This window comes from Phycodurus eques, chromosome 20, assembly GCF_024500275.1.
Source record: "Phycodurus eques isolate BA_2022a chromosome 20, UOR_Pequ_1.1, whole genome shotgun sequence".
NCBI classification, from domain to species: Eukaryota; Metazoa; Chordata; class Actinopteri; order Syngnathiformes; family Syngnathidae; genus Phycodurus; species Phycodurus eques.
Genome location: NC_084544.1, coordinates 1,962,469 through 1,980,147, shown reverse-complemented (window position 1 = coordinate 1,980,147; position 17,679 = coordinate 1,962,469). Strand labels below are relative to the sequence as shown.

The 17,679-nt window shown below is 44.6% G+C and overlaps 1 protein-coding gene and 1 long non-coding RNA gene across 5 annotated transcripts; one reads left to right on the top strand and one right to left on the bottom strand.

The window, feature by feature from the left end:
- Positions 1–1,065: 1,065 nt before the first annotated feature.
- On the bottom strand, positions 1,066–11,205 carry LOC133395501 (uncharacterized). Of its 3 annotated transcripts, XR_009767245.1 has the most exons (6): positions 10,876–11,205; positions 9,487–10,054; positions 5,983–7,561; positions 4,809–4,935; positions 3,976–4,717; positions 1,066–1,243 (listed from the first exon to the last, which is right to left on the bottom strand). It is a non-coding gene; the product is annotated as an uncharacterized LOC133395501 (long non-coding RNA). The 3 variants fall into 3 exon arrangements; XR_009767243.1 differs by lacking the exon at positions 1,066–1,243 and having other exon boundaries at positions 2,317–4,717; XR_009767244.1 differs by lacking the exons at positions 1,066–1,243; positions 9,487–10,054 and having other exon boundaries at positions 2,317–4,717.
- c20h18orf21 (chromosome 20 C18orf21 homolog) lies at positions 6,366–17,628 on the top strand. 2 transcript variants are annotated; one of them, XM_061664460.1, is made up of 5 exons: positions 6,368–6,773; positions 9,322–9,344; positions 9,700–9,917; positions 16,344–16,531; positions 16,609–17,628. In XM_061664460.1, the coding sequence occupies exons 1-5, from the start codon at positions 6,679–6,681 to the stop codon at positions 16,787–16,789; spliced, it is 705 nt and encodes a 234-aa protein (XP_061520444.1). In that variant the 5' UTR covers positions 6,368–6,678; the 3' UTR covers positions 16,790–17,628. The 2 variants fall into 2 exon arrangements, with proteins under 2 accessions (XP_061520443.1, XP_061520444.1); XM_061664459.1 differs by having other exon boundaries at positions 6,366–6,773; positions 16,344–17,628.
- Positions 17,629–17,679: the final 51 nt, after the last annotated feature.

Below are 17,679 nucleotides of genomic sequence, written 5' to 3'. Positions count from 1 at the left end.
GAGCTGAAGAATATCAATGAAAATACCGAATGACACCTTCCAGAGGAGCTTCAAGTGTAAGTGCAACCTCAAAAACAAACATTTGTCTCAATTTTAGCGTCCAGGGTGGGACAAATACATTAATAATAATAGTTCAACAAACTGGCACAAAAAGTGGATACACAGGTTAATTATCGGCATTCTGCCACCTATTGGAAGAGCACTTAATTGTTTTGCAGATCAATATACGTCGCCGGCAGAGATAGATGAGCAAAGGTGATCATTATCTGTCGTAAATAAATCCTTTTTGCACCACTAGAGTGAAATTGGATCACTGCACAGCCAATGTTGTCTCACGCCATGCTGGTTTGGGAATCATTATTCAGTTTTTTGTTGTTTTTCTTTCGTTAACAGTCCATTGACAGCAAATGACACACAACTTTCCAACACTTTCTTTTTGGACTGCATTTGATTTGCATTATCATTGTCAAGCCATTAATATTGTCAAAGTGTATTTGTGTGTGTTTTTTTTTTCTTTTCGAAATGACCTGGCCTACATTTGTAGATTTAGGGATTGTATTTATCAAAAGCAAGTTTTCTTCTTCTTCAAAAAAAGTGGGACATCATGTAGCTTCTTTTAGCTCAAAAGATCTTTTTTGGTTGTCTGGAGGAGGACTGAAGGATGTCTTTGTGCGCTGCATGAATAAACAATGCAACACACACACACGCATATGAAGAGTCTTGGTGTGTGCGTGTGTGTTTGTTTGCCATTCTAGGCTCGGTTTGCGTCTCCCAGAGAGTCGAGGTCCTGCTCACGCCGGCCCGGGTTCCTCTGGCGTGGCCTGTTGTTGCCAGGCGGACACCTGCGCTGTTTGGTCTGCGGCCAAGGTTTTCTTTCATTCTCCTCCTCCTCCTCCTCAGCACTGACCTCATTCCTCGAGGCGTCCAGTGCCAAAAGAAGGCCTTGAAGGGTTCTTACACAGGTTTCTTGCGCCTTTGTTGTTGCTCAGGCCGTCCTCGGGTGTAATGTGGGTGTGTGTTCGTTCCAGTTCATTTGAGTCAGAAAAAAGCAGCAGAGAGCACCATCTAGTGGCTTTATTCACAAGCGCGTCATCATTAGGCCAAGACAGCGTTGCTAGGGTGATTACACGCTATGATGACCAACAGTTAACGCATTCATTTCCAGAAAGCAGAGTTCTCATATTGCCAGCCGTTCTACAACATTTCGAAGACCCACAGAATGTTGTGCTCGGTGACACCGAACCTACCAAAAGAAAGAGCACATTCGCAAAAAGTTGGTTTCTAGTTTTTGGTCATCAGCAGTACAACATGGGTTGGTTTCAACAAAAAAACACCGGTTTCTGACCAAAAGGCGGAGAAAACGAGCTTTTCGTGAAAAGAAACATGTCAAGCAGAACAGTGACTTTGGCGCACGATGATGCATTGGAAGTAATCCAGCAATAGGCCGCAGAGGTTATAAAAAGAGGTGGACACATTTAATACGGCCCCATATTCATGGAGAATCCTCCAAATAATCATCCCATTTTGACGCTCTTCAACTTCCTGTTAATTGCAGGCAAGAAAACTTTCCATTTAGTGTTGCCCGTCTGTCTAGTTTCCCCGCTTCCGATTCAGGCTAATTTGTTGGAGCTCATCAAAGTACCTGAAATGTATCCAAAATGGATACTTCAAACCAAAACGGCTGCCTTTCTGTTCAATTTCGGGGATTGGTCTTTGAGACATCTTGGCGCGTCCCGTCATGATAGACCTGTCCGCCAAATTTCACGTTGACCAGCGAAAATGGCGCCACGGCTGTCCAAAGCGACGAGCGGAGTCGTTGAGCTGTAGCGGAGCGACAGTCGGAGGTGAGCGGGTCGCGCTGCAACTCATCTCCACTTCAACTCTTGCACAGCATTTACGTCTAACATCTTCCTCAGAATGGAATTTGAAGGCTGGTTTAGCGTTTAAAAGAGTCACCGTTGACCTTGTGAGGAAGATGACCACCGCAGTCATAACTAAGAAGACTCGAGGCTTATTTATAGCACTTATTTATGAAACTGGAATGAATGGAGTTTCCACTACATCTGAATTTGGTTTTGATTGACATGTTGATGTCAATGGAGAAGCAAGTGGAGGCAATGCAGACTGGCCGATCCGCTGGCTGCAACACAAGACACGAGCGGGGACGGCAGGCGCGACCCGTGTCCTGTGTTGCAGCCCCCGGCCCGGCCAACGGGTCGCCTTCAGCCCGAGACGGTGACGGCTGAGGCCCTGCAAAGCAAAAAAAAAAAAAAAAAAAAAAAAGAGAAGAAAAACAGAACAAGTTCATTACAATTCATCTTTATCTTTTGGCAGTGCGTTATTAGAGTTTTGTGCGTAATAGTGAGTGCCGTAATTTCTCGTGTATAATGTGCACCCGTGTATAATACGCACCCCCAAAGTTGACCTCAAAATTCTGGAAAACCCTTCACCCTATGTATAATGCATGTTTACAATGCATGACTTTGCTTCTACCCATGTGATCAAAACATGAAGTATCTGTATTTTATTTTTTCAAATAATTATATTGAAGTTCAATTTATTTGGACACAATACTTTCTTTTTATTTACTTGCTCTTATTTTGAAATCCACAGCCCTACTTTTATTTAGTAAATGAGAAAACACACAGTTGTGCTCATGTTTGATTACCCAGGCAGAATTTGTAAGATGTGTACAATTCTTTAAAGAAAACATGAAAGACCAGGCGAAACATTAAATTTTAATTTTAATGGGATTCAAATTAAACTGACAAGCATTTCAGAAAAGCATTATCATTAAACAAAACATAACCAGAAAGAAATTAATGAGGGTTGTTTTTCAGTCATCAATCGTGTTTTTAAAAAAATAATAATAATAAAAAACGATACTTCACAAATTCTGCCTGGGTATGTAAACTTATGAGCACAATTGTACATATATGCAGTCATATGTACCCCTGTCATATTAGAATGAAAGTGTAAGCTACACCTTTTTCATAACCTCTAGGGGGCGGTGGCATATGAGAATGAAAGTGTACAGTATTTTCATAACCTCTAGATGGCCGCATGCATTTATAAAATTTAAACGTCCCTTTCCCCCCTATACCCATGTATAATGCGCACTATTGACTTTTGACAGTTGGTTTTAGGTGGAGGGGGTGGCGCATTATAGACGATAAATTAGGGTAATTGTCTTGAAAGGAAGCCTGGAAATGGTCAAAATGACCCTACGATGACCTCTTCAAACCAAAATGGCAGTCTTTCTGTGTCTGTGTTTTTTGATGAAAAGTGTTTATGACGCGTCGTCTATTTTCGCTACGGGATGTGGACGTGAGTAATAAATGATTCAAAATTGAAGAAGATCCAGCAGCTTCTGTACCACCCAAAACAAATCTCAACATTGACGAGGATGAACGACTACGGATCCGATATATTTCCGCGGGAAAACTCAACTAATGGGGTGCGTTAAAGGACGCTGACACCTCATTCATCACTGGCGCGAAGGCGAAAGCAAGCCTCGTTTAGGAAGAAAGCCTGCACACAAAAAAAAAAGAACAAAAATGCTTCTGTGGCCCAAATTGCCTCAAGAAGAAGGTTAATGATGAAAATGGTCTCGAGAGAAAATGCCAAAAATGGAAACCCTAAGACAGTAACAAATGAGGACTGTAGCAAAGTGTTTGGTTACAAACGTTGTAACATCCACACACAAAACAACCTTTTTGGTGGTTTATTGGCCCCCGACTGTCCGCTCTGTACTATTGCGGCTTGCTAAGGTAAGTCCAACGTCCATTGAGGACAACTCGGACCACATCGGAGGAGGTGAAGGACAAAGGGAGCAGAAGAAATTCTACACAGACAAGCAGAGGGACGCATTCACTTGAACTCCACTGCGGTTGCTGAAATACGCATATTTTTTTAAATATATATATATATATATATATATATATATATATATTCCCGGCTTATTGGGCTCCTTACTTATTATTCCCTTAGTGATAGAAGAGCCCGTGTGAGTCTGTGAATAAGCCGCTTTGTTCTCTGTCGTTCTGAATGCTGCTGCAGTCGTCCTGAAGTGAACACAAAAGTGGGTGAAGCTTCATTCGGATCGTTTAAGTCAGAGCGTGCAAAGAAATCGACATTTGGATCCTGGTGAGAATAAGAGTTCGGGAGCGACAAACATCGCGGCATTTTGGGAAAATTCAGCCCCCCCCGAAGCCAGTTTGACTTAGCAATATGAAATTTGGTAGCCATGTCTGTGATGAGTCGACCAACAAAAGTGTCTCAAGGCACACGCGGCAAGTCTGCCATTTTGTTTTGAAGCAGCCATTGCAGGGTCATTTTGGCCACTTCCTGCGGTCCTTCAAAAACAAACTACAGAGTTTGCCCCTTTGCTAACAGATTCAGAGCACTTATACGAGGCAGATGGACGACACAATTTCAGTTTTTCTCATTGGATTTGCACGGCACATGGTGTCATCATAAAATAATATGATATAAAATATCCAAAAGTCGAGGTCAATGATAACATCCAGTAACTCTGACCTCCATCAAAATTTAACAGCTCGTCCTCCAAATAGTACAAATGATTCTTAATTCTCTTATTTATCTTCTCTCAGACAGTTAAGAGAAGCTCCATCCTGCACAATATTTGACTTTTTTTTTTTTTCTTTTTCCCCCACACTAATGCTGTGACCTTGCTCTTTGCGGATGATTGATGGTACTGGAAAACAGAAATGCAAGGAGTGAAATAGTCTGAAAATGAAACTAAGGCGCTTCCATAACCAAGGAGTAAAAAGTATCTCTGACCTTACCGCTTTGAGTCATCAAGCCACGCGGGAGCGATCACACTTTGTGCAGCGTGTCAGCGTGAGTGAGCGAAATGTGCGAAGCCCCGCAGGAGGATGACATCACGCGTCTCCATCGTGTCCGCTTCGGTCACTGCATTAAAAATGGAAATCGGCTAAATAGAAAATGAACATTTTCGCCCACGGCTTCTTATGACTTATTTTGTAGATCTACTCACGATTGACTCGCCTACCAAATTTCATGTCACTAAATGACAATGAACCTTTCCAACATGGCAACTGGAAATGGTCAAACTGACCCTAAAATGGCCACTTCAAACCAAAGTAAGAGACGACCGGTGTATTTTCCGGCATGATTTCGAGAGACTATTTTTGTGCTTCTACTCGAGATAGAAATGCTTACCAACTTTCATGCTGCTAAGTGAAACTGCCTTAATTTGGCGGGCGCTTGTTGCATTTCAGGAAAAGGTTGCGGTGGGCCTTTTTGGTGCTGATCCTACCGGGACGTAGGGTGTGCTGCATCTTGTATGACATCATCAAAACTAGCTTATTCCGGGGAAGGGCATTTTCCCATTTCCACACAAGATTTCACACGCTGACGGGTGGGGCTGAACTCATCTTCTGTAAGAAATTTGTCTTCAGGGGAAATCTGTTTATCAGTGGACTACACCCACACACACACACACACACACACACGCACGCTGGAAACCTGACAGCAACTGATAACGGGGAGATTTACTCTGCAATAAAGTGGAGAGAGCGCTTGACTCCCATCATCATCAGTTTGTGCTGCTCGGGTGATTTAATAGAACCACACACACACACACACATTAGATACACTAATTTGCCACAATATTAGGCACACTGGTACATCTAAAAGGTCAAAACTCGGAGAGAAAAAAAATGGCCTTTGTTTTACACTGTTATAAAGATATTTCAGATATTTAGATGACCTACACGAGCGGGTCAAAATATCAGGAACAACCCTCATTGTGGACCACTGCAAGATACACACATAACAATAAACATATGGTTCGAAAAATGAACAACTCTGACTGTGTGAATCGAAATATTTGGTGATCAAGCTATGTCTGTCACTAATATTGTGGTTAGTTTAACGTTATGACAACATAATGATCAACAACAGGCAATGAGACAGATGGGATCTTCAACAACATACCTTTTGTCTGCAGATGTTCTGGAACCGGTTCGAGTTCTTATGAAGCCAGACAGCGGCTGTTAGTGTTGTTACAACTGCGGACCAAACTCCATTCCCCAAAAAGAGTTGTTCTGGTTTAGCAACTATTTTCCGTCGCGGTCGGTTGAGCTCACAAGCGGGGCCTTTGCGGTTGACTTGCTTGTGTTCTGGCACGCACATCGGCACGGTTCACCTTCCTCCTTCTCCAAAGTGCTGCCTCAAAATAGCCGATGACACATTTTTCCTCCCCGCAGTGTGTCATCGGGAGTCCGCCGTGAGTTTGGATACGTTAGAGCGACACCTTGAGTTGTGTTACCGCTCTTACAGGGTCAATTAAATGTATTTATTCACACTTATTAAATTATATATACCGTTTGGAGATCAAATAGGCTGATTACTTGTGATTGAACTAGCGGTCCTTTGTTGATTTTTAATCATAAAAGACATTTGGGAGTGGTTCGGACTCAGTTTCCCATTATTCACCGCGCTCCTTTGACGTCACTGCCTCGCGACCGAACGTGCCTCTCCGGTCAGCATTAGCTTAGTTCTCTGTTTCCACACGTCTACGCCCACTATGCGGAAATAATTGGCTACATACCTCACTCGTTTGGTTTAATTGTGCTTATTTATGAAAACGACCAACACGGAAACACACCAAAGGAGTTTACGTGTGGGAAAATGAGCTCGGATGACAAGGAATTGTCGGACGCGTTTCGGCTAAACGCGTCCCTGCTGTTTCAAGAAAGCTGTCCTGAGGAATCCCGATTTTTCCTGTAAGAAAATGACAATTTCTCAACATTTACCGCGTCGACAATTCACCCTCACGACCGTCAGTGGCATTGCTTTTGGTTGGGATGGTGTAAAGACACCACAGCTAAATAAACAAGTAAAGCGCGTGTTTTTCCGTGCTTGTTTCTCGCGCCTCCGAGTGGCCAATCCGTGTATAGCAGCCTTAGTTGTGACGTCACAGAAAAGCACATTCATTAAAACAAGTCTTTCTGAAAATACATTTTGGCGTAATAATATTAGAAATGTTTCGTTCGGTGACTAATACGTGTAATAAATCAAATTCAATATTTGGCAGTGAAAAAAAATAATCGAATAATAATGATACATTTTTGGAGGCCTGTTCCATTTTTGCTGCTAGCCCAATTGACATGAGGGCCGCCCAATGATTGTGGCCAATCGCTGCCACGCATACTTTGTTATAATAAATCTGCCCCCCAAAAAAGTATGCTGGCGGGAAATGTGCGGTGATTCTTCCCATCCTGGAAAAGTTGGACGCGACCTTCCGCCAACAGCGCCGTCTTTCAGCACTCTGCCGATAACATCTCTCCCGACTAAACATGCACTTAAAAGGAGTTGCATGACAAATATGTAAATACGAACGTGCTCGTTTACGAGCGGTCGACTCACTGGAAACAAAATTCTTCAAGATGCTGGCCTGGAAGCAGCAGTCCTTTCACAGATGTTACCTCCACCAAGGAAGATGTGTGTTAATAACTGACATTTCCCTGTTTATCACGAGTGGGGCGGGGGGGGAACTCTCAGGAGTCCGTGCCTGAAAACACACACAGGAAGTCAGGCATTTTAGGCTCATTTGGCTCATTTCTAGGAGGCCTTCAACGTTTACATTTTCCTCGAGATTTTTTTCCCAATTGCCACCTAATTGGAACCTCGTATACAAGACAGACAAGCCACAGGAAATTCTGCAACGTTTGACTTTTTTGGCCATTTCTAGTGGGCGAGCATGGTGGCGAAGTCTGATGATGCTCCATAAAAACCCGAAATGCAAATAACTCAAGTTTTTGAAAATTCAGCCCCCGGAGCCATTTTCACGTAGCAATATGAAACCTGGCAGATTTGTCTATGATATCATAGAGGTCCTTGAAAAAGGAACTCACCCGAGAGATTTTTTTGTTATTACACCAAATTTAAAGCACAAATCATTGATGGATGAGCAAAGCAACATTGCCAAATATTAATTTTGGCCATAGCATGTGGGCTGAGAATGGTGTCGTTTGAGCACTCACCATAGAACCCAAAACTTAACAGATAAAGTAGTTCGAGGGTGATCCAAATTGCTTTTGTTCCAATGTCATTGAAATTCGCTGAAGCGCCGGCTCAACTTTTCATTCACACTTTAGAATTTTTTTTATTTAAGGCTTGAACTGTAAATAAACTGCCATTTTAATCCAGCCGCCGTTGATTAAATTGGCCGAGTGGGTCCGATTTGACGGATGCGCGATGGAAAATGAGTTGCCAATCTTCCTCTGTCCTGGTATTTCCCGTGTTATGTTTCACCTTCAGGCTGGAGCGCATCAACAAACGCCTGCTGGGAGACGCCGCCGCCGCCAGATTAAATCCGACCCCAAACAACATCCAGACCTCCCGATTGCCCGTGCAGCCCAATTAAAAAAAAAAAAAAAAAGAAAATCCCTTCATTGATTCAAGGCCGTAGCTAAATTTAGGCAGACTTAGCGGTGGCTGACTTCAATGAGAGCCCAAGTATGTCATTGCTGGCGCTCTGAAAGCGGAGGCTCATATGGCCAGTTGAGGCTCGTGAGATATTTTGGTGGGTTGTCATGTATTGTTTGGCAGAGTTCAAGTTGGCTTCCACTCATTTTAGACACTTGTATCCAAGTGTCGCCACTAAAACTGGTGACAAACCTTTGCGCTTGTAGCTTAAATGCTGATTTGAAGTCCAGCTAACTGTGTATTTTTTATTTTATGATTTTTATTTATTTGACTTTTTTAACAATGCAATTGCATTATTTTGGTACCTTTGGCAACTTTCAACCGCTGGAAACGTAAATCGAGCTGAACCAATCTGCAATCTTTGACATCAGACTAAAAGTTGCCTCATTAAGTGTGTTAAGCTGCACCCAACTTAGATGACGTTTAGTTCAAAAGTGCTGTCCCAACCAACCAAAGATTATGCAAATAACTCGAGTAATTCGATTACACAAAAGGCGACGCATAATCTCCGCCTCAAACCGTTGCGGTGATCATTTTTCCACACAGACTAATGTTAGTGCAGACTCACACAAAACCAGCATAGAATGTAATTGGCACGATGGCGCCGAGCGGGGAGGAAAGAGTGCGTAAAGGGGGGGTGTCCAAAGATTTGGGTTAAAAAAAAAAACACGGCAGAAATGGGATGCATAGTTGGAGAATGCTTTCTTCCAGCTCAATCTGTCGCGTTTTGCTTCTGTGCGTCCGTCGTCTTTGCAAACCACATAATCGTTGTGAAAGTGCTCGGGCAGTAGAATGTTGTGCTCGTGTCTAATTTGCGTCTTTTTCCCTCCTTTTCTCCCACAGCGAGCAGCATTTCGCAGGCCTCGGTAAGTCGACGGTTCACGCGTGAGGATTTTTGGCCCGTTTACATCAATGTACGTTTCATCGTTTGGTGCTCTGCGGCCGTAAAGAACAGACTGCGCTCGCAAACGGGACCTTGTCAGTGTTGGTAAACCTCAATAAACCCACCAGCTGTCTTGGCGGCGATGTAACACGCACGCTGACTCGTGCCAAGCGAAATCCGCAGCGCTCGCCAGCGACGTGTCGCTCAAGTGCCTCGTCCAAGTGATAATCATGACTGTTGCCTCAAAGAGCGGCACGCCGTTTACTGCTAATGGCTAACATTATATCATGGAATTGTCGCCTGCCAGTTGCTACACTTTTGAACGCCCCCTTTTTCAGACATAAAGAATCCAGAATCCGCTGCGTTGGACAAAACATCAGTGTGCCAGTACTGCTTCCAGTGGCTGCGGCCCGAAAACCACCGGGTGCGCCTGCGAGCCAAACGCCGGCCGTCCGCCAGGCTGCGGCGGCTCCTGCGGCGGCGAGCCGGGGGTTGTGCGCTCGGCCTGGTGCAGAAACGCCTGCTGCGGCGCTTCTGGACGTCGGCGTCTGCCCTGGTGAGCCTTCAGGTGCCGAGGTGGAAACGCTGTTGCTGATGTCATCGTGCTGTTTTGGCTTTTGACTTCCCGCTTCACTGAATTGCCTTGGCTGCGGGATTTGGTCTTCTGGTCCCTCTTGCACTCTCAATCTGTCCCTTACAAATGGCAGGTGAAATTGATTAACAGTCGTTATTGCTTCCTCACTGAACAGGTTGTTAGTGTTTCAGATCCTCACCATAATTCACGGCCCACAATTGTAGTACTTAGACTCTTTTTTTTGCGCTCAGGCTGTGAGCCCACAACGCTCTCATTTGTCAACACAGAGATGCGAGTGTTTTCGTCACGTGACTTGCTCGTAAACTAATACCTCTCCTCTCGGGGGCCATTTTTAGCCTCTTTCGACCGCCAGCCACGCCCTGCCAGCAAGTCGGCCCTCGTCTAACTGCGCTGGATCTCCAAAGCGTTGTGGGCTCAATGTTTTACAGCATTTTGACTGATCTCGCAAGACCAACAGAATATTGGGTTCTGTGTCAATGTAAGCGCCTAACCTGCCAAAAGAAGAAAAAAAAGAAGTTTGTTTCTAGCTTTTTCTGTTCTTTCGTAATCCGCAACGGAACATGGTTTCACCAAAAGACACTGGTTTCCCAACAAAAAGCGGAGAAAAACAAGCTTTTGTGAAAAGGTCAGGCAGAACAGTGACTTTGATGCTTATTGTTTTGCTTTTGTGTGACCTCAAAGTATAAAAGAAGACTGAGGACGGGCTTCTGATGGCAAAATAATCCTTCATTTACCGATACTAAGAAACGAGCTGCGAGAGACGCTTGACTCACCGCATGGCTCAAGTTGAACGTCTTTGGCTTTCTTAGATAGCGTTCCTCATTCACATCATGAACTGTGTCATCTTTTGTCATGGTCACAACACACACTTTCCACTTTAACGCAACACATACTCTGTTTATAGCGTAGATATACATACCTATGTTCAAGCAACTCCAAACCGGTGTGGACCAGTACGAAGGTAGGCCGCGAGGTGTAAATGTCTCGCGTGGGCGCTCGGGCCGCTCAGGGTACATATCATTCGGCGCCTGTGATGTAATTCCGCCTTCCTCTGCGAGGTTGCCGGTCAGATTATCTCGTAGTAGCTCGTTAGCTGAATTGGAGAAAGCGAGTGAGAGGCCGAGACCATAAATGGAGAAGAACGTGTTTATTTTCTTCCCCGGGGAGGCGGGGGCAATATTAAGTGGTTGAAAAATGCTTCCTGGAAAGGGTCATTTCCTTCGTGAGGTGATGTCAACCTCAAGGAACAATTTATGCCTCCGCTGTTTCGCCACCAGCCATTTTCTCATTTCCCTCGTATTCCGTAACAGTTGACCGCAGCGCTTCCGCCTTTCGACTTGCCGTCTGATTTGTCGGTCTCGCGACTTTACGAGAACGAGGCGCGAGGCGCCCAACTGATGCTTCGTCTCCGGGAACAACGGTGGAAGGGAATGTAGAACAACGACAGAGGTGGTTTTGTCGTGTTTTTTTCATTTGAATGGTTACTAATGAAGAGTCTCATCTGTCCTCACGTGTGTGTTTGTGTCTGCAAACTATTCCTGTCAAGTTGGTGCCAGCTGGCTGAGTCACCATTGGGGGGGGGGGGATCCAGTAAGCATAAGCAAACATCGTCACTCTCTGGACCGAGCTGAAGCTTCGCCTCCTACGCCGCTAATAAGAGTCAGCCGGGGAACTTGGCGATTCGTGACGGAAGGTTAACCGTTGGCACCGGCGGAGCGACGATTTATGGCACATGCCCGACAGTAACTGATCCTGACAACATGAGGCGCGCTAATGGAATGATATTCCTGAGAGAGCCGCACGTGCCGGTGGATCCTCGTTAGTACTCCCGTCCGGATGCTAACACGACACCAGTCGGCGTTTTCAAAGATCAGCTGGTTAACAGGCCTGGGTTCTTTGTGAAAGTCAGGTTGATCAGTTTCAGGTCTTCTGAAGTAGCAGTTTTGCAGAAACTGTGTGTTCAAGTGAAGGAGCAGATAGAGCGGTCTTAATCCTGGTTTGTTGCTCCAGGCGTCATGACCCGTCTCCTGGTATCGCTTCCACGCTCTTGATACTGTGCTGCGCTGTGCCGTGACCTCCAGAAGTACGCAAAACCAACGCAAACAAGTCCCACGGCGCATTGGAGGAATGGATTTTCAAGTCCATATAACATGAAAAATAAATGTTTTGTAAATTTGACACACAACAGAGAAGAGTCTTAACAACGCTGCCTAATTTGAATGCTTAAGAATATCGCCGAGAATATCACATATGGCTTCAAAATTGTGAAACACGAAGGTTTTCTCGCCACTCTCCAACGCTGTGGGCGTATTTGCTGAACCACGCCCGCTCAACTGTCAATCAAATACCAATACTACGACCTGGAAAAATGGATGCTACTTCGTCTAGCATCTCTTCCACGCTGTGACAACGAGGCGCTCTAAAGCGGCCACGTCGCCGTCACGTCTCTGTCTAACTCTAACTCCAGTTCTCCGTGCTCAAGACTGCAAATGGCGGAGTCCTCCGTGAACCAGAAAGAAACCGGCTAAATGCACCTGGTTTCTTAAAACCAAGTAACTTCTGCTTTTTCAAATCAACGCTCGTCTTCAAAACAAAGTGAAGTGGCGAGGACGTATTTAATTTGAAGGGCAGTCGTGGCAACCAATGGAGATACTCGTATCAAGCGTTAAAACATCTGTCAGATAATCACATTTCCCGTCAGCTGCCATGAAGCTAGAAAATAGCCTTATAAATACATTTCATTAAAACAAAGTAACTAAATTCTGGATTCTTCGCTCGTCTCTAAGATGCAAAGACAGAATTGAGTTACTCTTTTGTTCTTGGATCAATGTTGGATCCAATCCCCCAGCACAGAATTAAACCAAAATAAATTCCTGTTGTCTAAATGGCTTTAGTTTAACTTTTGTTACTCTCCAACAAAAAATGGGTTCCAAAGTTGTTTAGTTGCTTTCAAACGCGCATTATAAATCCTGCTGCCGTAAGCGTATTGGATCAGATCTCGTTGGGGAAAAAACATTGAAGTGATCTTTTTCGAGAAGATTGGTTTGAGAGTTTGATGGCGGTTGGGTAAACTCGCGGTCGTATCGATCCGACACGTATCGATATCGGGTCGGGTGACCGCTTAACGGGTCACGCTTTGAAAGCGTCGCCTCCGGGGTAAGGCCCTCATCTGCACCTCAGTCCGTCACTGGGCTCGGGCCGTCTCCCGGGTGCTATCGTCCTTCCGAGGTTAAATGAATCGACCCTCGCTGACCTCCCGCTGCACAGGCTGAAAGACAAGGAAGGCGGCGTTATGAATAGGCCAAAGGCTCCGGCGGTCTATTTGATTTACGGTTGTAAATCTGTGTGTGTGTGTGCACGTGTGTCATTTTGTGGCTTCACATGCAGATTCTTCGGAATTCTCGGAAGTTAGCTACTAACGGGCGTGTGCTAGGAAGCTTATCTTTTGGGGGGGGGGGGATCTTAAACGTGTGGGCATAAAATATCGAACTTGTGGGAGTTTGTAATTTGCCCTTCAAAGTAACATCTCATTTGAAGATTTCTGGAAGATTTGAGCAAAGGTTGCAAAATTGCCAAATCCCAATTTTCGCACCCCCTGAAAAGTGATCTCTCACCCCAGTTAGGAAGAGAACCAAACCCGAGATGCCTGAAGGAGCTAGCTTAAAACGTCACATTTGGCGTGCTACGGCTAGTTGGAAATTTGAACTCAGTTTTCTCATTGTTGGCGATGCTTTTGCCTGCGGTTTGAATTCGGAAAGTCTCGTCGGTCGGTTAATTAAAAATTGGTCGAACACGTTTGTGGCTAAAGACAAGCTCCTGCGCAACGCGTATAAATGGTCTGGTAATCTGCAGCCAGATTGCTGCTGTCACTTTATTTCAAAAACTCTTCCGGCCTTATCTGTTTCAACAGCTGCTGTGCCATTTGGAGTCCTTACAGCGTCTTTTTTTTTTTTTTTTTTTTTTTTTTTTAGAAACGAAGCGATTGCAATCAGAGCCCAGCTGAGCTTCGCCAAGGCTCAGTTTGACGGGAGATCACTTGAACGCCTCCTTAGGAGCTGCAAATATTTTGTTTTTTATCGCTGTAAAGTTAAACGTTAAAGTTGGATTCGGTTTTCATGTCGGAAGGTTGGAATGTTTTTTTTGTTCGCTAAAATGACAGAAAACTACAACATTTAGCAGGAGAGCGCAGACCTCCACCAAGTCTAACTCAGATCGGCACCAAATGTATTCCTTGTTCCCTTTCAACTGTAAGAAGACAATAGTTAGTTTACTTAGATTGTTTAGTCCAATGTATATGGCTCCGCTCCCTAGCTCATTTTGAAGTCATCTCCAGGGTTCCTTCAAAGACGAACTCGTCCGAGAGATTTTGTCTGATTGCTCCCAAGTAAGTCGTCAGCAGGATGGACTTTGGGAGACATTCATGGTCATTTTGACCGTTTCCATTTCAATCTAGAATTTTTGTCCGATTGCGACCTAATTTGAACCATTTATAGTAGACATACGTGCAAGTAAATTGCCAGACCTTGGTGTTTTGCTCACTACATGTGAGCGGAGTATAGCGATGAACTTTGACGACTCTCCATGAAACGCGAAACTCGAATAACTCAACACAAGGTCCGATCTTGGCGAAACGTCATGTGTGTGATAAAGGTCCCGCCCTCAAGACATTTATAGGTGCCCCTCCCCCCCATGGTAATAAAATGCGGTGGTAGCAGATCAAAAGCTCTGCTGGGCCACCTATGACCCACAGGCCATTGGTTGCCCAACCCCCCTTGCTTTAAAGGATTGAAGTTTTGTGGTTATCAGTTAAGTTGCTTTTTTTTTTTTTTTTTTTATAAATATATATATATATATATATATATATATATAAAATCCTGCTCGGAAGTGCAAGTCCATTTTCAGTTTGAATTGATCTGTGTGGTTTCCAAGGACTTTTGTGTTTACACGTCACTGGATGAGTGGCCGCAGTGAGCAGCGTTCTGCCACCAATAAATCCCGCGGTCGGTCGTTCCTGGGGTCGGGGCCGCACCCCCCTCGTGGACAGATGGGCGGGCCGGGCGGCCGGGTGGCTATAAAGCTGGACCTGCGCTCTCCGGCGTAGTAAACGCTACTGCGGAGCGTCACCTGTCGTCAAATGGCTGCCTTCGTGTCGGTGAGTTTTTACACCTCGTCGGCTGTCGTCCTGCGGTCTGACCCCCTTTCACTCCGGAAGTCGCTTTTTGTCTGGATTTGACGGCACATGCAGATGAGGCTAAGGTTCAACTTTGTGTACTGCAGCATCTCAGCAAGTTTTATCCCGCAGCCTGGGGGTTGGCTCATTACGGATGCTGCGATTGTCTCCTAAATGATCTTCGCTTTATCTGCTGCTGAGAGTTAATTCCAGGCAGGCGGCCATAAAATAAGGATCTGCTGCAAATGAGATCCTGATCTGGAGTGTGGAAGGCCACTCGCTGGATGAACAGATTGCAAATGTTTCGGGTGTTTCTTTTTGTGCGTGTCAGTTTTATGCAGTTTTTATACGAGGTTTGTAGAGTTCACCCGGAAAAAGTGGACATCCACACCTCCCAACATTTTTGCATCCGTAGCCCCGAATAGACCCCGCCGCCGCATGGCGACGGCCCCTCCTCGTCCTCTCATTGGCTTCAGTTCAAGTGCATCCCGCCCCTGGCTGTAACTCTGCTTTCATAATGGTACCAAGAAGCTACGAGAGACGCTCAGCTGCTAAATGAATCACTTCCCGGGCTCCGCTGTGGAACATTCCTCAGCAGCTCGGCTGTTTGGAGGCTCATTATTGGGTTTGCTGTGTCCCGCGGGTCTGAAATGAGTCACAACGAACGCAAAAGGCATCTAAAAACATTTTGTTTACTGCCGCTTTTGTCTTCCTGGAAAAGTGGTGCGTTCATTTGCTTGTGCCTTTTTAGGCAGCGCTCGTTCGCACAGCTGTTACGGCCTCTCGTATTTAGATAAATAGATGCGGAGAGACGGCAGCAGTTGCTTTCAACACAATGGGGCGTGGCAGAATGTTTGGAAAAATAGCATCGTGTCATCTTTTTTTCAACCTCAAAATCATTGAAATAGTTTCAAAAATCTGTACCTTTTTCGGGAATTATTAGCACATGCATTTGTGACTATCTCCATATTGATGCACTAGAAGCAATACCTTTCCTCAATCCAGTACAGAAATAAGATCCAAAAATTATCAATACCTGCTCTTTTAAATACTGATACTTGTGCGTCCTGTTATGATAGACATGTCCACCCAGTTTCCTGTCAATCAGCAAAGCTGCTGTCCGGGGCCAATTTCTTTTCTTTTCTTTTCTTTCTTTATTTATTTTTTTAAATTTTTTTTTTTACAACTGTGTCGTGTGTGTGTTCTCCAATCCGTAGATGGCCACCTGCCACACCTGCAGCAAGACATCCAGACACAAAGGACTGAACCGGGAGTTGTTGTCCACCTTCCACACCCCGGGCAGCGGCGGCAAGCACAAGACGCCTTCATCGGCCAACAGGTCGGCCGCCGCGAGCACGCCCGCCAAGACCCCCGGCAAGGACAAGACCGCCCCCCGCACCCCCAGGTCAGCCAGTCCAGCTAAAGCACAACAATCGCCACCAGACAACAGGGGATCTGAACTCCTCTTCCTCCATTCGCCAGGTCGTCCACGTCCTCCGGCACGCCCGGCTCGATCTCCTCGTCCTCCTCCACCCCTTCCGCCACCAAGACCCCCTCCAAGGGCAAGAATTGGGTGGTCCAGCGTCTTAGCAAGCTCCTGTTGCGCGAGGACAAGCCGGATGGCAAGAAGGGAAGCTTGAAGGACTTCCTCTCCTCACTCTGAGTCGCCTCTTCTTCTTTTCTTTTTGTTAACAAAGCTGTTTACACTTAAGGAAGGAAGGGAGGGAAGCTACTTTTGGTTCCTGAGGTGCTACAGCGCCCCCTCAGGCTGGGATCTTGCAACATCACCGCCGCGAACCTCAAAGTGACCAAGAGATGCTTTTGTTGAGGTTTTCATGTGAAAATTCCTTCAATTACGATTTCTGCTACACTGCTGCATGTGGAATATTTGAGCGATTGATCGGTATTGATCAACGCCACGGTGATGTCGTTTGGTGTGGCTGGATATGCTAATTTATCAATATTTGAACTTTTTTAAGAAATGTACAAACAATATGATTTGCTTTGAAAAAGTTAGCTGTTGATAATCTTAGTCTCATTTTCTTTACAAAATTCAGTTGTTTTTTACAGTGAAGCAAAAAAAAAAAAAAAACAATTTAAATGTAATTTGATAATACAGTATTTAGTTGTTGGCCATATGTGCTGACTGCATAGGTATGTGCATTTTATTTTTTCTTTATATGAATTTTTTTTAATTAAGGATCAAAACGTTTTGATAAGGTAACTTGTGTATCAATGTTTTTTTTCCCTATGGCTTTATATTTTGATTTACACACGTATGTTTTGCTGTCCCATGACAATTCAAATTAGTTTACTAAATGGCTTTTTGTTGCAGACAAAATGTTTACAATATATTTACAAGGTAATAACATTTGTGGTTATTTTTTTTTTATATTTTGACATTACTATCTATAAAGTGTTGTGCTTTTTTTTTTAATACTGCCTTTCCCGCCTAGTTATCTTAACATTGTATCATGCTTTAATACCTAATTTTGATTTCTATGTCACGTCGCTATGAAATAAAAACTTTTCATAAAGTGAAACTGCTATTTA

What these genes read in the sequence shown, in the direction of transcription:
- c20h18orf21 (XM_061664459.1), top strand. Translation starts at nt 6,679, where the DNA reads ATGAGCTCGGATGACAAGGAATTGTCGGACGCGTTTCGGCTAAACGCG. An exon ending in GAGGAATCCCGATTTTTCCT is followed by an intron (nt 6,774 to 9,321) that starts GTAAGAAAATGA and finishes TTTCTCCCACAG; the next exon opens with CGAGCAGCATTTCGCAGGCC. An exon ending in GCAGCATTTCGCAGGCCTCG is followed by an intron (nt 9,345 to 9,699) that starts GTAAGTCGACGG and finishes CCCCTTTTTCAG; the next exon opens with ACATAAAGAATCCAGAATCC.